Below are 11,973 nucleotides of genomic sequence, written 5' to 3'. Positions count from 1 at the left end.
ACATTGTTTCTAATCTATTGGAGCTGAAAGGTTTTTCTTTATTTAAAATCAACCATTTTCATCTTTTAGATTATTATTTTTTTTTTAAATTGTTTTTTACCCACCACTGCTTAGAAAATCGCTTAAATTTGAAATGGTGGAGTTTGTTACTCAAGTTTGTCTGCTTTTAAGGAGGCTGGAGGATCCTGCCCCCGTCCGACAGGGCCAATCACAGAGGAGCGGCTTTATTGCGCCGTGAGGTGTCTGTGATCGTGTCACTGCTGTGGCTGAACCCACGGAGACCAGGTGGAGTGGGTCAGACAGAGGGCATCTCATTCTCCTGCAAAAGCAACATCTGCAAAAATAAGAAAATCTTTTGATTTTTATTTTTTACTTTGATGAAGTGAAGTTTTGGTTTAGATGGAGAAATCGAAAAACTTCTGCATCGATGCGCTCCTGGCGCGTGACTCCGGGCACCAGACAGTGAGCGGCGGCGCGCTCCCGGGGGCCTTTCCCAGCGGGGGCCCCAGCACTGCTCCTGTTCAGAGCCACAGAAGAGAACCGTCTCCCCCTCCTCCGAACTCTACGTGCAGTTCGTCCGCCACCCCCAGACTCCTGTCCAAACCCAGCCTCCTCAGCCTGTCGGGCTTCGCTGCGCTGCAGCAGGCGGGTCTCATCGGAGTCCACGCGCTGTATCCTCTGGGGCCCCCCGCCTTCCTGCCGTCTGCATGGGCGCAGCTGGCTCAGCAGCATCCAGGCCAGATGAAGGGGATCCCCGTATCCAAGATGTCCCACCTGGAGCCGTGGATCGGAGGGGGCACCGGAACAACCGGACTTGGGGAGTATGGAGGTATGAAGGCCTCTTAGAACCACACCAATTTGATGTTTTAATATAATGTATTTGTTTGTGTAGCAATAAAACAATTATATTCATAAAAAATAAAATAAATTTAACCCTTGCGCTATCTTGTGGGGTCCAGATGACCCCACACTCAACCTTAACGTGCCTTGGTTGAGAGTGGGTCATCTGGACCCCACTAGACAGTGCTCTGAACCTTTTTTCTTCAATGATTTGTGATCCTCACTGGTGTCCATGGATGATATGAAATCCTCTCCACCTTTATCCATGTTTATCATGGTAGGGATGACATGTCAAAGTAAGGGTGGGGTCAACTGGACCCCACACGATAGCATAAGGGTTAAACAGCAATGGAATAATAGAAGTTACTTCATTACATTTGTTAATATTTTTTAGCTTGGAAACAGTACAAATGAATGTGTTTGTTAGTATTTTTGACCCAAATAGAAAAGGGGTATTTTTCGCTGTTTTATCTTGCTTCATGTTTGAATTAGTTACAATTTTTAAAGCAGCAACAACATAAACAACAACAATAATAATAGTCTAGAAATTAGCTAAAATGTCATCATCAGGCAAAGGTATCGGTTGGATAACTCAGATTGCTGTAAGATGAAAAGGACAGAGGCACTAATGAGGTCTGAAAATGTCACAAATAGCCTATATATGCCATAGCTGATAACAAAATGTGTGCTGGATTAATCAAAATCCCAATTAATTTAATATAAAAACATATAATTAGTGAACCATTTAGTTATTTTAGATAAACCTGAAAAGATCAGAGGCAAACATTGTGGCTTATTTGCTGGTTTTCTCAGCAAAAGGCTCATCTCAATAAACTCCAAACAGTTATACATACTACATGTTACATGTTACATGTTACATGTTAACGTGAAGACGCAGTTTATGCTCCACCCTTTAAACCTGCCTCAACGTGGTGGAAAACAAGCATTGCATCACACCTGGAAGATGTTCAGGTTAATGCACAATTGAATCTCCCTACAAGGTTCTTTGCATTCAGACAGTCATCCGCAGACAATGACCAGGATGTTTTTTTTTTTCCGGTGCATTCAGTTCATGTTTTTGTTATGTGTTGTCCCGCCTCAGCCCCCAGTCAGGCAGCTCTTCTGGGGAAGTGTCGGAGGCCGAGGACTGCTTTCACCAGTCAGCAGCTGCTGGAGCTGGAGAACCAGTTCAAGGTCAACAAGTACCTGTCCAGACCCAAACGCTTCGAGGTGGCCACGTCGCTCATGCTGACAGAGACACAGGTCAGGAAGAAGCAGCAGAGGCGCTGAGATGACGATGAATAACTGATGCTTAATCTAAGCTATTGTTATAGTTTATGACCTCCTCTGTGAGTGAACAAGTTCAAAAACAGTTTTATAGCACACTAATTCTCTGCTGTAAATGAAAACGACGAGTCACAGTAAAACTGGCGATGCAATTAGATATTTCTATGAGCGGTCAAGAATGTCTGTGACAGGAAGGGAGGCCATCTTTACCTTTTTTTTTCCTGAATTCCTTCATTTTTAGGTTAAGATCTGGTTCCAGAACAGACGCATGAAGTGGAAAAGAAGCCGTAAATCCAAGGAACACCTCGCTTCAACCCACCCTGACACAGGAAGAACCAACGCAGAAAACCACAGGCTCAAACCGGATCTCGACTCTCTTTGCTCGAGTCCGGGAGAGGAAGAGGAGATGGGAGCAGACGATGAAGATTACACAGAGGAGACAGAGTTGCTGAGGAAAGACTCTTTGAGTATCACAGCTTTCACAAGAGGAGGAATGGAGGACTACGTGAACTGTCACCCGAAGGACGCAGCCCTGGGAAAAACCAATCCAGTCTTTGTATAGTTGTAACCGTTAGCATCTGCTTGCAGTACACAAAGTATCATTAGGCGCTCCATGAGGTGACATGAAGAGGAAATTAATCTTCAGGTAGAGCAGGAAGTGTTGACATCTGCACAGGGTGATGGTGCTGTTTGCCTGGATATTTAATGGTTCTATAATAATCCATTCAGGCCTTATAACTAGAAAATCAAACTCAGCCACTTTAGTGGGCACAGCTGTACAATCTAATAAAAGACAGTTCAGGAGTTTTTTAGGATAATAAAACATCATATTAGGTTTATTTTTGAATTATAAAGGTTGCATTTGTATTGCAAACATAGTGTCAATCTTATTTATTGTTTAGATTTAAGTATCCCTCGTATAAAAGCAAATGCTGATTTGTCATGTTGTTTTAATTAAATGTGTTTTACCTGCAGAAAAACATTTAGATCTGCAATTGTCTCAGGTGTAAGATCTTCTCTTGCAACCACACAACAAAATTATAAATAAAGATGTCAATTGAAGGGGGATTTTAAAAATGGACGTTTTCTAGTCTTCTATAAGCATGTTTCAAAATGTATATAATGATAAATGAGTATTGGTTCATTTAAAACTACTAAAGTAAAAAATAAATATTTAAAAACAATTTCTATATTTTTTTTTGTATTGCACTTTTTATTAAAATGTTACAGGTAATATAGTAAAATGGACAGAAACAGTTGAATGATTAAATTTGTGGTAAAAAGAACAACATATGTCAGGGTAAAAATACGTTTGTTTAACTAAACATATAAAAACCAAAAGGTTTTAACAAACCAGGTAAGTTCCCCTTTGAGGGGGCAATAAAGTTTTTTCTATTGTGTTCTAAACTAGAAACAAACTACCATTATCTATTCATTTCTTATTTATCATATTTTGCTTTAACTATTCATTTGTTGTTGCTCAAATGTTTCTGTTGTAATAAAAAAACAAACTCCTACAATAATTTGTATTATATCTCTCTTAATGTGAAACTTTTTTTTATGTTTTGAGTTGAAAAGAGTGATGTTTTGTCACCAGTGTCAAAATATATTGTTTTGTAAAAAATAGTTTTACTAGTTAAAAAAATGCATTAATTTGCATTTCAAATGTATGGTTAGAAAATGATTAAAGTGACTTTAAAACGTATTTATGCTTCCGCTGCTTCAATTTTGAAAGGTCCTTCATCGTCTTCCGTAGTTGCCCAGATGACCACTGCGTTTATTTGTTGTCATAGCAACGTAAGAACTCGAAAACGCTTCTACTGTCGGAAGGGGGAGTTTCTTTATTCCAGCGTACACAGAGGTGAGTTTAGAAACGCGGTCTTAACTTTTTAGCGGTTTTTTTTCACGACCTTCACGCAAAACCTGTTAACGACAAAAACGTTCATTCCCATGTCAGTTTTGTCCTGTTTTTACAGGGATGTCTGCTGAAGCACGAGAGCACGAGGCTCTTCCGGCGAAGCCCCCCCGCGCTGGGAAAGATGTCAAAGTAAAAGCCGAGTAAAGATGAGAATAAAGGCTAAAAAGTGCACTGAAACTGGTTTTAAAAGTACTTTATTTAAAATAAACAAATAAATAAATAAACAAATAAATCAAAAGTGTAACCCGGGAGAACCCATGCGGTCAAATTTGGTGCTTTAAAAATACCAAAACATTTCTTTCTTTTTTCATTCTTGAACATGTTTAAAGCCCAGAAGAAAATAGTTACTAGGTTCTCCAGAGTTTGTACATAAATCAAAGTTAACAAACCTTATTTAAGACATGGTTGACATTTTATTTGGCAAAAAAAGTTCAGCTTTTATGCAAAAACTGAAGAAAACAAACAACAAGAGAATAACAATAATTCCAAAGAGAGAAAACGTATTTTAAAAAATTTTTTTTTTAAATGAGTTATTGAAAGGAAAAACTAAAAAAACAACCACATTTTACATCATGGACCATACCAAACCAAGTGGTGGGGGTTTCATGATACGGGTTTGTTTTGCAGCCATCCCCTAAATCTTCTGCTTGCCAAAATTTAAAGATGAGATCACCTGACAGTTATTGGGTGAAGATGAGTCGCTCAACAGGACAATGATTCATGAGCAAAAAGGAACTACTGTTTTAATAGAAACAATATTGTAAAAAGATGTACAATTATTTGTAAAAAGCTTCACTAATCTAATAAAAAAAGTTGATTGTTTTTTTAATACCAGCTTTTGCACCTGACAGTTTTATGTTGCATATTTGTGGAAGCCTGTGAGTAATCATGAAAAAAAACCTTCTGCAGTGCCTCATGTCACAGGATTCAGACTTTCATCACAGACGAAAAGATGTCAGGAAACTCAGACGTGCGTTTGGCCAAAGAAGGTGCTTCCTGGGTTTGGAAACTAGGACCGAGTTGGTGTGGGAGGATTGGGAGCCAGGCGGAGAGTTCACAAAGTCACTGGTGTTGAGGAATGTTTGCAACAAGCTGCACAAACTAAACATAAGGTCTTGTAAAAAAATCTCAATCAAAGTGTCACTCTGATCCACAACAACGTCCTGACATGAACGCTCTGTTCTCCTTACAGACCTCCAGAAACCGGGTTTTTCCAAAGCTTTGTTCCTCACACGGTTCTTCTAAGTCCTGGGATTTCTTACTCCATTCCGGTCACCTTTAAACCTCTTCAGAGAGTAAGAAGTTTAAACTTAATAGTCACATTTTAAGAGAGGAAATTGTCCATCTAATGCCGCTGTGTCTGATTGGATGTGGCAGTGCGAGTACGAGGACAGCATTGAGTTTCAAAGCACAGAGGGGAAATTTCCAGTGAACCTGCGGGCCATCACCCCCTCTCACTCCTTGAAGGCACCTGAGTCGGTGCTGCTGCCCCTCTGTGCCGTCCAGCACTCGTCACAAGCTCAGTTTCTCCTGAAAAACCTCAGGTATCTTGAATGTGGAGGATGCTGTATTTCAGCTGATATGTTTACCCCCCTACCACATATACTTGTTATGTTTTCCAACACAGTAAACTGCAGACGTCCTTCCTGTGGGATTGTGCGGCACCGTTCCGCATCAGTCCGGCGCGAGGCCTCCTGAAACCGGAGCAGGCGTGCAGCATCACAGTGGTGTTTGAGCCCCAGGAGGCGCTGGTGTTCCAGCAGCAGGCCCACTGCAAGTTTGGAGAAGAGGAGGCCTGGACCGACAGCTGCTCCGTGCTTCTGCAAGGAGGAGGTATGAATGAGAAGGGGCAAACCAGCTTTAAATCCTTCTAAAGCCATCGTTTTAGAAGGATTTCCTACTGTCTTCTGAGGAATAAAACTCTGATCAGCATTGAATTTCCTTGCAAATTTTTTATGGGTATATTTCATCCAAAAAGTGTTATATTAAAGCATTTTCTGTTTCACTGTCTGACCTTTCCAGCTAAATTTCCACATCTTCAGCTCAAAAGTCCTACAAGCACAGAGGAAACAGACCACAGAGGTGCAGTGCTGCAGTTTGGGCCGGTGGCGGTTGGTCACAGTTTGTGTAAATCTCTTGAGATCTTTAACCCGTCTCTTGTGAGTGTACACACACACACACACACACACAAATCTCTTTAATGACACAGTTCACATCACTGGATGGCCCCGCCCTCTCAGGTACAGGTGTCCTTTTCTCTGTCGCGACTGCCCGGCGTGGCGCCTGTGTTGGGGTCAGAGTTCAGCTGTGACGTCACTGAAGGGGTGCTGGCGCCCGGAGCCTCTCTGCAGGCTTCAGTCACATATTCTCCAGCAGAGGTGGACGCCGTCTCTGTGGAGTACCTGTCTCTGACGTACAGAGGAGCACTCAGCAATGCTCAGATTAAACTCACTGGGAGGTGCACAGGTGGGAGCTGTTCCACCTGTTAAGCTGTTATTAATATTGCATGTGTTTGTTAAACGGATGCCCTCTTTTAGGACCTGACGTGTCCCTGTCCTCCTCTGTGGTGGACTTCGGGAGTGTTGGGGAGCAGCAGAGTGCAGCTCAGACTCTGCAGCTGCTTAACTCCTCTTCTGTTGCGGCTGTCTACCAATGGGAACTAAACAATGCGAACAGTGTGTTCAGCATTCATCCAGCAGGGGGCACTGTTCCCCCTCAGAGCCGCATCAAAGTCACAGCAGTTTATAGACCTAGGAGTGTTTTGGCGCACTGCAGGAGAGTGGTGTGCCTCATACTGCACAGGGTGGGGGACTCAGAGGATCCACACAAATCCACGTGAGCAGAACTCCTTTCACTAACTTCATCATCCTTTTAGGAGCCCCTGTTTCTGGACTTGGTCGGAAGCTGCCATTCGGAGCTCCAGAAACCTGCCACACTGGAACCCGGATATCTGAAGCTGCTCCACGGGGGCCATCCAGGAGACACTCAGCCTCATCCTAGCGCAAAGGTGGAGCAGCTTGAGGGACACGCCCCCATGTTGGAGGCAAGTGATGGCCCCACACGTTCAGTGGGGAGGTGCCCACACTCATTTTATATTAGCTTTGGACTTGCAAAGGTGACGCCAGTCATGATTTTGTGTTACTTTTTCCAACTGACAGACCTCTGAGCTGTTTTTGAGGCTGGCATAGTATCCTGTCCAATCAGAAGAATTCAGGGGCTTTATCCCAAACACACAGAGATTTCTCCAGATTCCATTCTATTCTATACATATTACGAGGCATTCAAAATAGCACATTAATTCTAAAACAGTTTATTGGCTTTCACTTTTTTTTCTTTAGATAATTCAACATTTACCAATCTTTCTGCCACATACTAAAAATGTACCTAAAAAACTTAAAAACCATCACAGAAGGAGAAATGGGGCCAAAATGTCCTATGGGGACCAAAAAAAAGAGAAAAGATTTTAAAATCCACTAAAGAAGTCAAAATGCACATGTCAAGGATATCCCACAAAAGTTTTGAAACTAGGATGTGACGACCACAGGACCCACCGCTTGGAGACTATCCCGGATGAGTGGAAGAAGATGGATGGACAGTTCCAGCTGTAAATTTAAACTCCTTCTAAAGATTTCAATCTATCCCCCCCTAACTCCTTGAGTATCATTGGGAAGCTACTTAGGAAAACATGTAGCGGCTAATGCCAGCGAGCCATAAAACCCAACGAGCGTCTTACAGATTATTCTTTTTTGTTCTAAGATGTCATTCTAGATGTCTCTCTTCAGTATTGTTCACTTTTGCTGCCTTTTTTTGCTCCTTTCCTTTTTTGTTTTAACCAAAATGAATCCTGGTTTTTATAACAGGATCACAGTTTTAGCCTTAACTGTTTTTTTGATTCTCTGCCATTTTCCAGGAGCCAAATAAAACAGCAAACGCTGCTGTTGTCAGACCAACCCCACCAATGGAGGAGCTTTTCCGAGTTTACACGGGAAGCAGTGAGCTTTTCTCTGCAACGTCTCCTCCACATGTGTCTGTGACGCCGCTCGAGCTCCTGTTTCATCACAGATTAGCTTCATCGTTTTCCACCGATGACTCCTCCTCTCAGTACGTTTCCATCAAAAACCACAGCAGCTGCAAACTCAGGTATCTCCCCATAAAGATCTGTGATCTCCACGGTGATGGTGAACCTTCTGTGGTCATTTGCTCTGATGGTCTGTGTGATGCTGGGGTTTGCGTTCCAGCCTGGTTTGGACTCTTGTCAAAGATTCTCCGTTTACGCTCTCACCCTCATCATGTGACCTGGCTCCATTAAAGTCCACTTCATTCCTGGTGACCTACGCCCCCAAACAGCTCAACACTCTGCATGGAGGGCAGCTTGAGTGCTTTGCATTCAGGAAGGTGTTGTAACTTCACCAACAAAAGCACATAGAGCTGATGTTCCAAAGCTTAAGCTTTTTATTTGTTTTGGTTCTTTTAAGAACAGAGCAGTTTGAAGGGTTTGTGTCTATGGATGCTGCAGGTCAGTCCCGGTGTGGGACCGCCGGGACCACCGTGGTGCGGGACCGTCCGGGTCATCGGCCACTCCTTCCAGCCGGGCAAAGAACACTTCCAACCAAACTGCTCTGTGACGCCCACTAATGTGGTGAGACGCAAGTTCAGCAAGAGCACAGCTTGTCCCTGCAATCGTTTGACCCGACTCTGGAAAAAGAAATACAGGAAAACAGTGTCATGAGGAAAGTCTGTAAATGTTGACAAATATTTGACAGGAAGTGAGTTATGTTACCCAACTGTGGTATAAAGATCATGGGGTTGCTGGAGCCTATCCCAGCTATGGGTGAAGGTGATGTACGCCCTGAACAGGTCACCAGTCTATTGCAGGACCACACACGCACACCTAGGACAATTTTAAAGATCCCAATTAAACTATGATGCATGTTTTTATGACTGTGGGAAGAAACCGGAGTCTCCAGAGAAAATCTACACATGCATGAGGAGAACATGCAAACTCCAAACAGAAAGGTCCTAGCTGGGATTTGAACCTTTGTGGCGAGAGCACTAACCACTCCACCACCATGCAGCCCTGAACTCAAACATTTCTGCTCTTAAAACTGAGCAGAAAATCAGTAAAATGCAAAGAAAACTCCAAACCCAGTTTTTGCAAAAACCTTTAGAGTTTGGTAAAAACCTAAAATATGTTTTAAGAAAAGAGTACAACTACAAAAATGTGTTCTCTATTCAGTATTTTTTTCTTTTTTACAAACATTTCATGATCTTTTTTAGCATCAGAAACATTACGTTTTACTTAATCTGGTAATGTAAATCTGTAAAGTGTTTTGTAAAAGTTTAACTATAAAAAAAACACAAATTTAAAAACATTTATCAAATATACCTGGAAGAATATTATTTAAATTGCTGCATTTTCTACTTTTTAGTGTTTTATTTTGCAAAAATTTCTCTTACAACAGTTGTTGAGTGTTTTTCCACGCAAAAAAAACCTGTGAAAAAATGTCAGCGTTCCTCATGTCTGTGGAGAAACATGGCTCCACTACTTTCCTGAACTGTGTGAATTTAGGAAAATTAAAGTTTTCCAGAATAAAAGTCTGCTGAAGATCAGAAACATCTTTCACAATCACCAAAGTTTCTTTTAAATGTATTCCAAGACTAGCTGTGAGATTATTATTGGTTGAATGCTGTAAAGCATTCAACCCTTTGTTTTCCTGTTTCTCTTTATTTATTATTATTTTTTTTATTCTTTACACCTATCTTCCGCCGTTTTTCGCCGCTTAACTCCTTCTACAATTTTTAACCGATTGTAACCATTCAACTTTTAAAATGTTCAGCTCTTTCAGCTTATTATTGCTATGACTCTTGGTACTTCTAATCCTTGTACTTTTTAAGATATTCCAGTTTTTCCGGGAATTTTTGCCCTATTAAAATGCATTGGAAAGTTATGGTGCAAGAGGTTCCCGGATCGACACCCGGTTCGGACACTTGAAATTTTTCTACCATTCACCTTTTTAAATGTTCAACTCTTTCAACTTATTACAGATATTACTTTTGGTCATTCAAATCATTAAAATTTTTAAGATATTCCAAGATTTTGCAGGATTTTTGCTCCTTTAAATACATAGGGAATTCTTGTGCTTAACCTTTTTTACAGGTTTTCACCTTTTTTAACCATTTTACTTTTAAAATGTTGAGCTCTTTCAGCTCAGTTCAGCCATTTGTTTTACAAATTAAGCTTTCTTTCAGCAATACAGCATTCAACCCTGCATTTTCTTCTGGAAATGCAGCTCCTTCTAGTTATTATTGGTTGAATGCTGTAAAGCATTCAACCCTTTGTTTTCCTGTTTCTCTTTATTTCTTTATTATTATTTATACTATCTTCCGCCGTTTTTTGACACTTAACTACTTCTACAATTTTTAACCTATTTTAACCATTCAACTTTTAAACTCTTCAGCTCCTTTAACTTATTCCAGCTATGACTTTTGGTTTTTCTAATCCTTGTACTTTTTAAGATATTCCAGTTTTTCCGGGAATTTTTGCCCTATTAAAATGCATTGGGAAGTTATGGTACATGAGGTTCTGGGTTCGACACCCGGTTCGGACCCTTAAATTTTTTTTTACCATTTTACTTTTAAAATGTTGAGCTCTTTCAACTTATTACAGTTATTACTTTTGGTCTTTCAAATCTTTGAACTTTTCAAGATATTCCAGGATTTTCCAGGATTTTTGCTCTATTAAATTACATAGGGAATTCTTGTGCTTAACCTCTTTTACAGGTTTTCACCTATTTTAACCATTTTACTTTTAAAATGTTAAGCTCTTTCAGCTCAGTTCAGCCATTCCTTTTACAAATTAAGCTTTCTTTCAGCAATACAGCATTCAACCCTGCATTTTCTTCTGGAAATGCAGCTCCTTCTAGTTATTATTTATACTATCTTCCGCCGTTTTTTGACACTTAACTACTTCTACAATTTTTAACCTATTTTTACCATTCAACTTTTAAAATGTTCAGCTCTTTCAGCTTATTATTGCTATGACTTTTGGTACTTCTACTCCTTGTACTTTTTAAGATATTCCAGTTTTTCCGGGAATTTTTGCCCTATTAAAATGCATTGGAAAGTTATGGTGCAAGAGGTTCCCGGATCGACACCAGGTTCGGACACTTGAAATTTTTCTACCATTCACCTTTTTAAATGTTCAACTCTTTCAACTTATTACAGATATTACTTTTGGTCATTCAAATCATTAAAATTTTTAAGACATTCCAAGATTTTGCAGGATTTTTGCTCCTTTAAATACATAGGGAATTCTTGTGCTTAACCTTTTTTACAGGTTTTCACCTTTTTTAACCATTTTACTTTTAAAATGTTGAGCTCTTTCAGCTCAGTTCAGCCATTTCTTTTACAAATTAAGCTTTCTTTCAGCAATACAGCATTCAACCCTGCATTTTCTTCTGGAAATGCAGCTCCTTCTAGTTTATGATGGTTTTCCTTTTGTTTTTAATGGAAACACTTTCTTTCCCTCAGAGGTTTCCAGCACTCGCTGTTGTTTCCTATCGAACCGTGCTGCTGCAGAACAATGGAGGCCAGCCGCTCACATTTTGCCTGGACCGCAGACCAGACTCCCCCTTTGCGGAGTCCGTGCACGTTCTGCCGAGCTGTGGTCTGATCCAGCCAGGGCATCATCAGATCCTCACCCTCAGAGCGGTTCCCACTGAGGACAGTCCCAAACAGGGGTTCACCGTGTCACTGCGACTCAATGCAGCTGACTTCACACAGGTACTACACACAATACGAGCACACAACTCACCAAGAAGAAGAAGAAGAAGCCAGGAGTCCCTAAGCAGCCCCAGACCAAACACCACAAATGAGATCAGCCTTTAAAGAAAGTCTCTGAAAAGCTTATAAGCTTCAAGAAGATTCTC

The 11,973-nt window shown here is 40.9% G+C and overlaps 2 protein-coding genes across 8 annotated transcripts in view; both read left to right on the top strand.

The window, feature by feature from the left end:
- The first annotated feature begins 256 nt into the window (after positions 1-256).
- On the top strand, positions 257-3,830 carry LOC101175206 (uncharacterized). Its single transcript, XM_004082050.5, has 3 exons — positions 257-829; positions 1,943-2,103; positions 2,369-3,830. Exons 1-3 carry the CDS (start codon positions 400-402, stop codon positions 2,687-2,689), a joined length of 912 nt encoding a protein of 303 aa, XP_004082098.1. The 5' UTR covers positions 257-399; the 3' UTR covers positions 2,690-3,830.
- Positions 3,831-3,876: 46 nt separating this feature from the next.
- cfap65 (cilia and flagella associated protein 65) overlaps positions 3,877-11,973 on the top strand; it is a 20,139-nt gene continuing 12,042 nt past the window's right edge. Inside the window, exons 1-14 of one of the 7 annotated variants that reach the window (XM_078940191.1) lie at positions 3,877-3,988; positions 4,104-4,174; positions 4,955-5,157; positions 5,238-5,340; positions 5,423-5,589; positions 5,673-5,878; positions 6,068-6,204; positions 6,292-6,511; positions 6,583-6,848; positions 6,921-7,088; positions 7,956-8,185; positions 8,284-8,440; positions 8,562-8,684; positions 11,576-11,827. In XM_078940191.1, coding sequence (XP_078796317.1) covers positions 3,892-3,988; positions 4,104-4,174; positions 4,955-5,157; positions 5,238-5,340; positions 5,423-5,589; positions 5,673-5,878; positions 6,068-6,204; positions 6,292-6,511; positions 6,583-6,848; positions 6,921-7,088; positions 7,956-8,185; positions 8,284-8,440; positions 8,562-8,684; positions 11,576-11,827 — 2,400 coding nt within the window. In that variant the 5' untranslated portion in view covers positions 3,877-3,891. Of the gene's footprint in view, positions 3,989-4,084; positions 4,186-4,954; positions 5,158-5,237; positions 5,341-5,422; positions 5,590-5,672; positions 5,879-6,067; positions 6,205-6,285; positions 6,512-6,582; positions 6,849-6,920; positions 7,089-7,955; positions 8,186-8,283; positions 8,441-8,561; positions 8,685-11,575; positions 11,828-11,973 lie in introns of all 7 variants that reach the window. The other 6 variants (XM_020713012.2, XM_023951046.2, XM_078940192.1 and 3 more) reach the window with 6 other exon arrangements.

Source organism: Oryzias latipes, chromosome 21 (genome assembly GCF_053564925.1).
Source record: "Oryzias latipes strain Hd-rR chromosome 21, Olatipes_Hd-rR_3.1".
Lineage (NCBI taxonomy): Eukaryota > Metazoa > Chordata > Actinopteri > Beloniformes > Adrianichthyidae > Oryzias > Oryzias latipes.
This window is presented reverse-complemented; position numbering and strand designations above follow the sequence as displayed.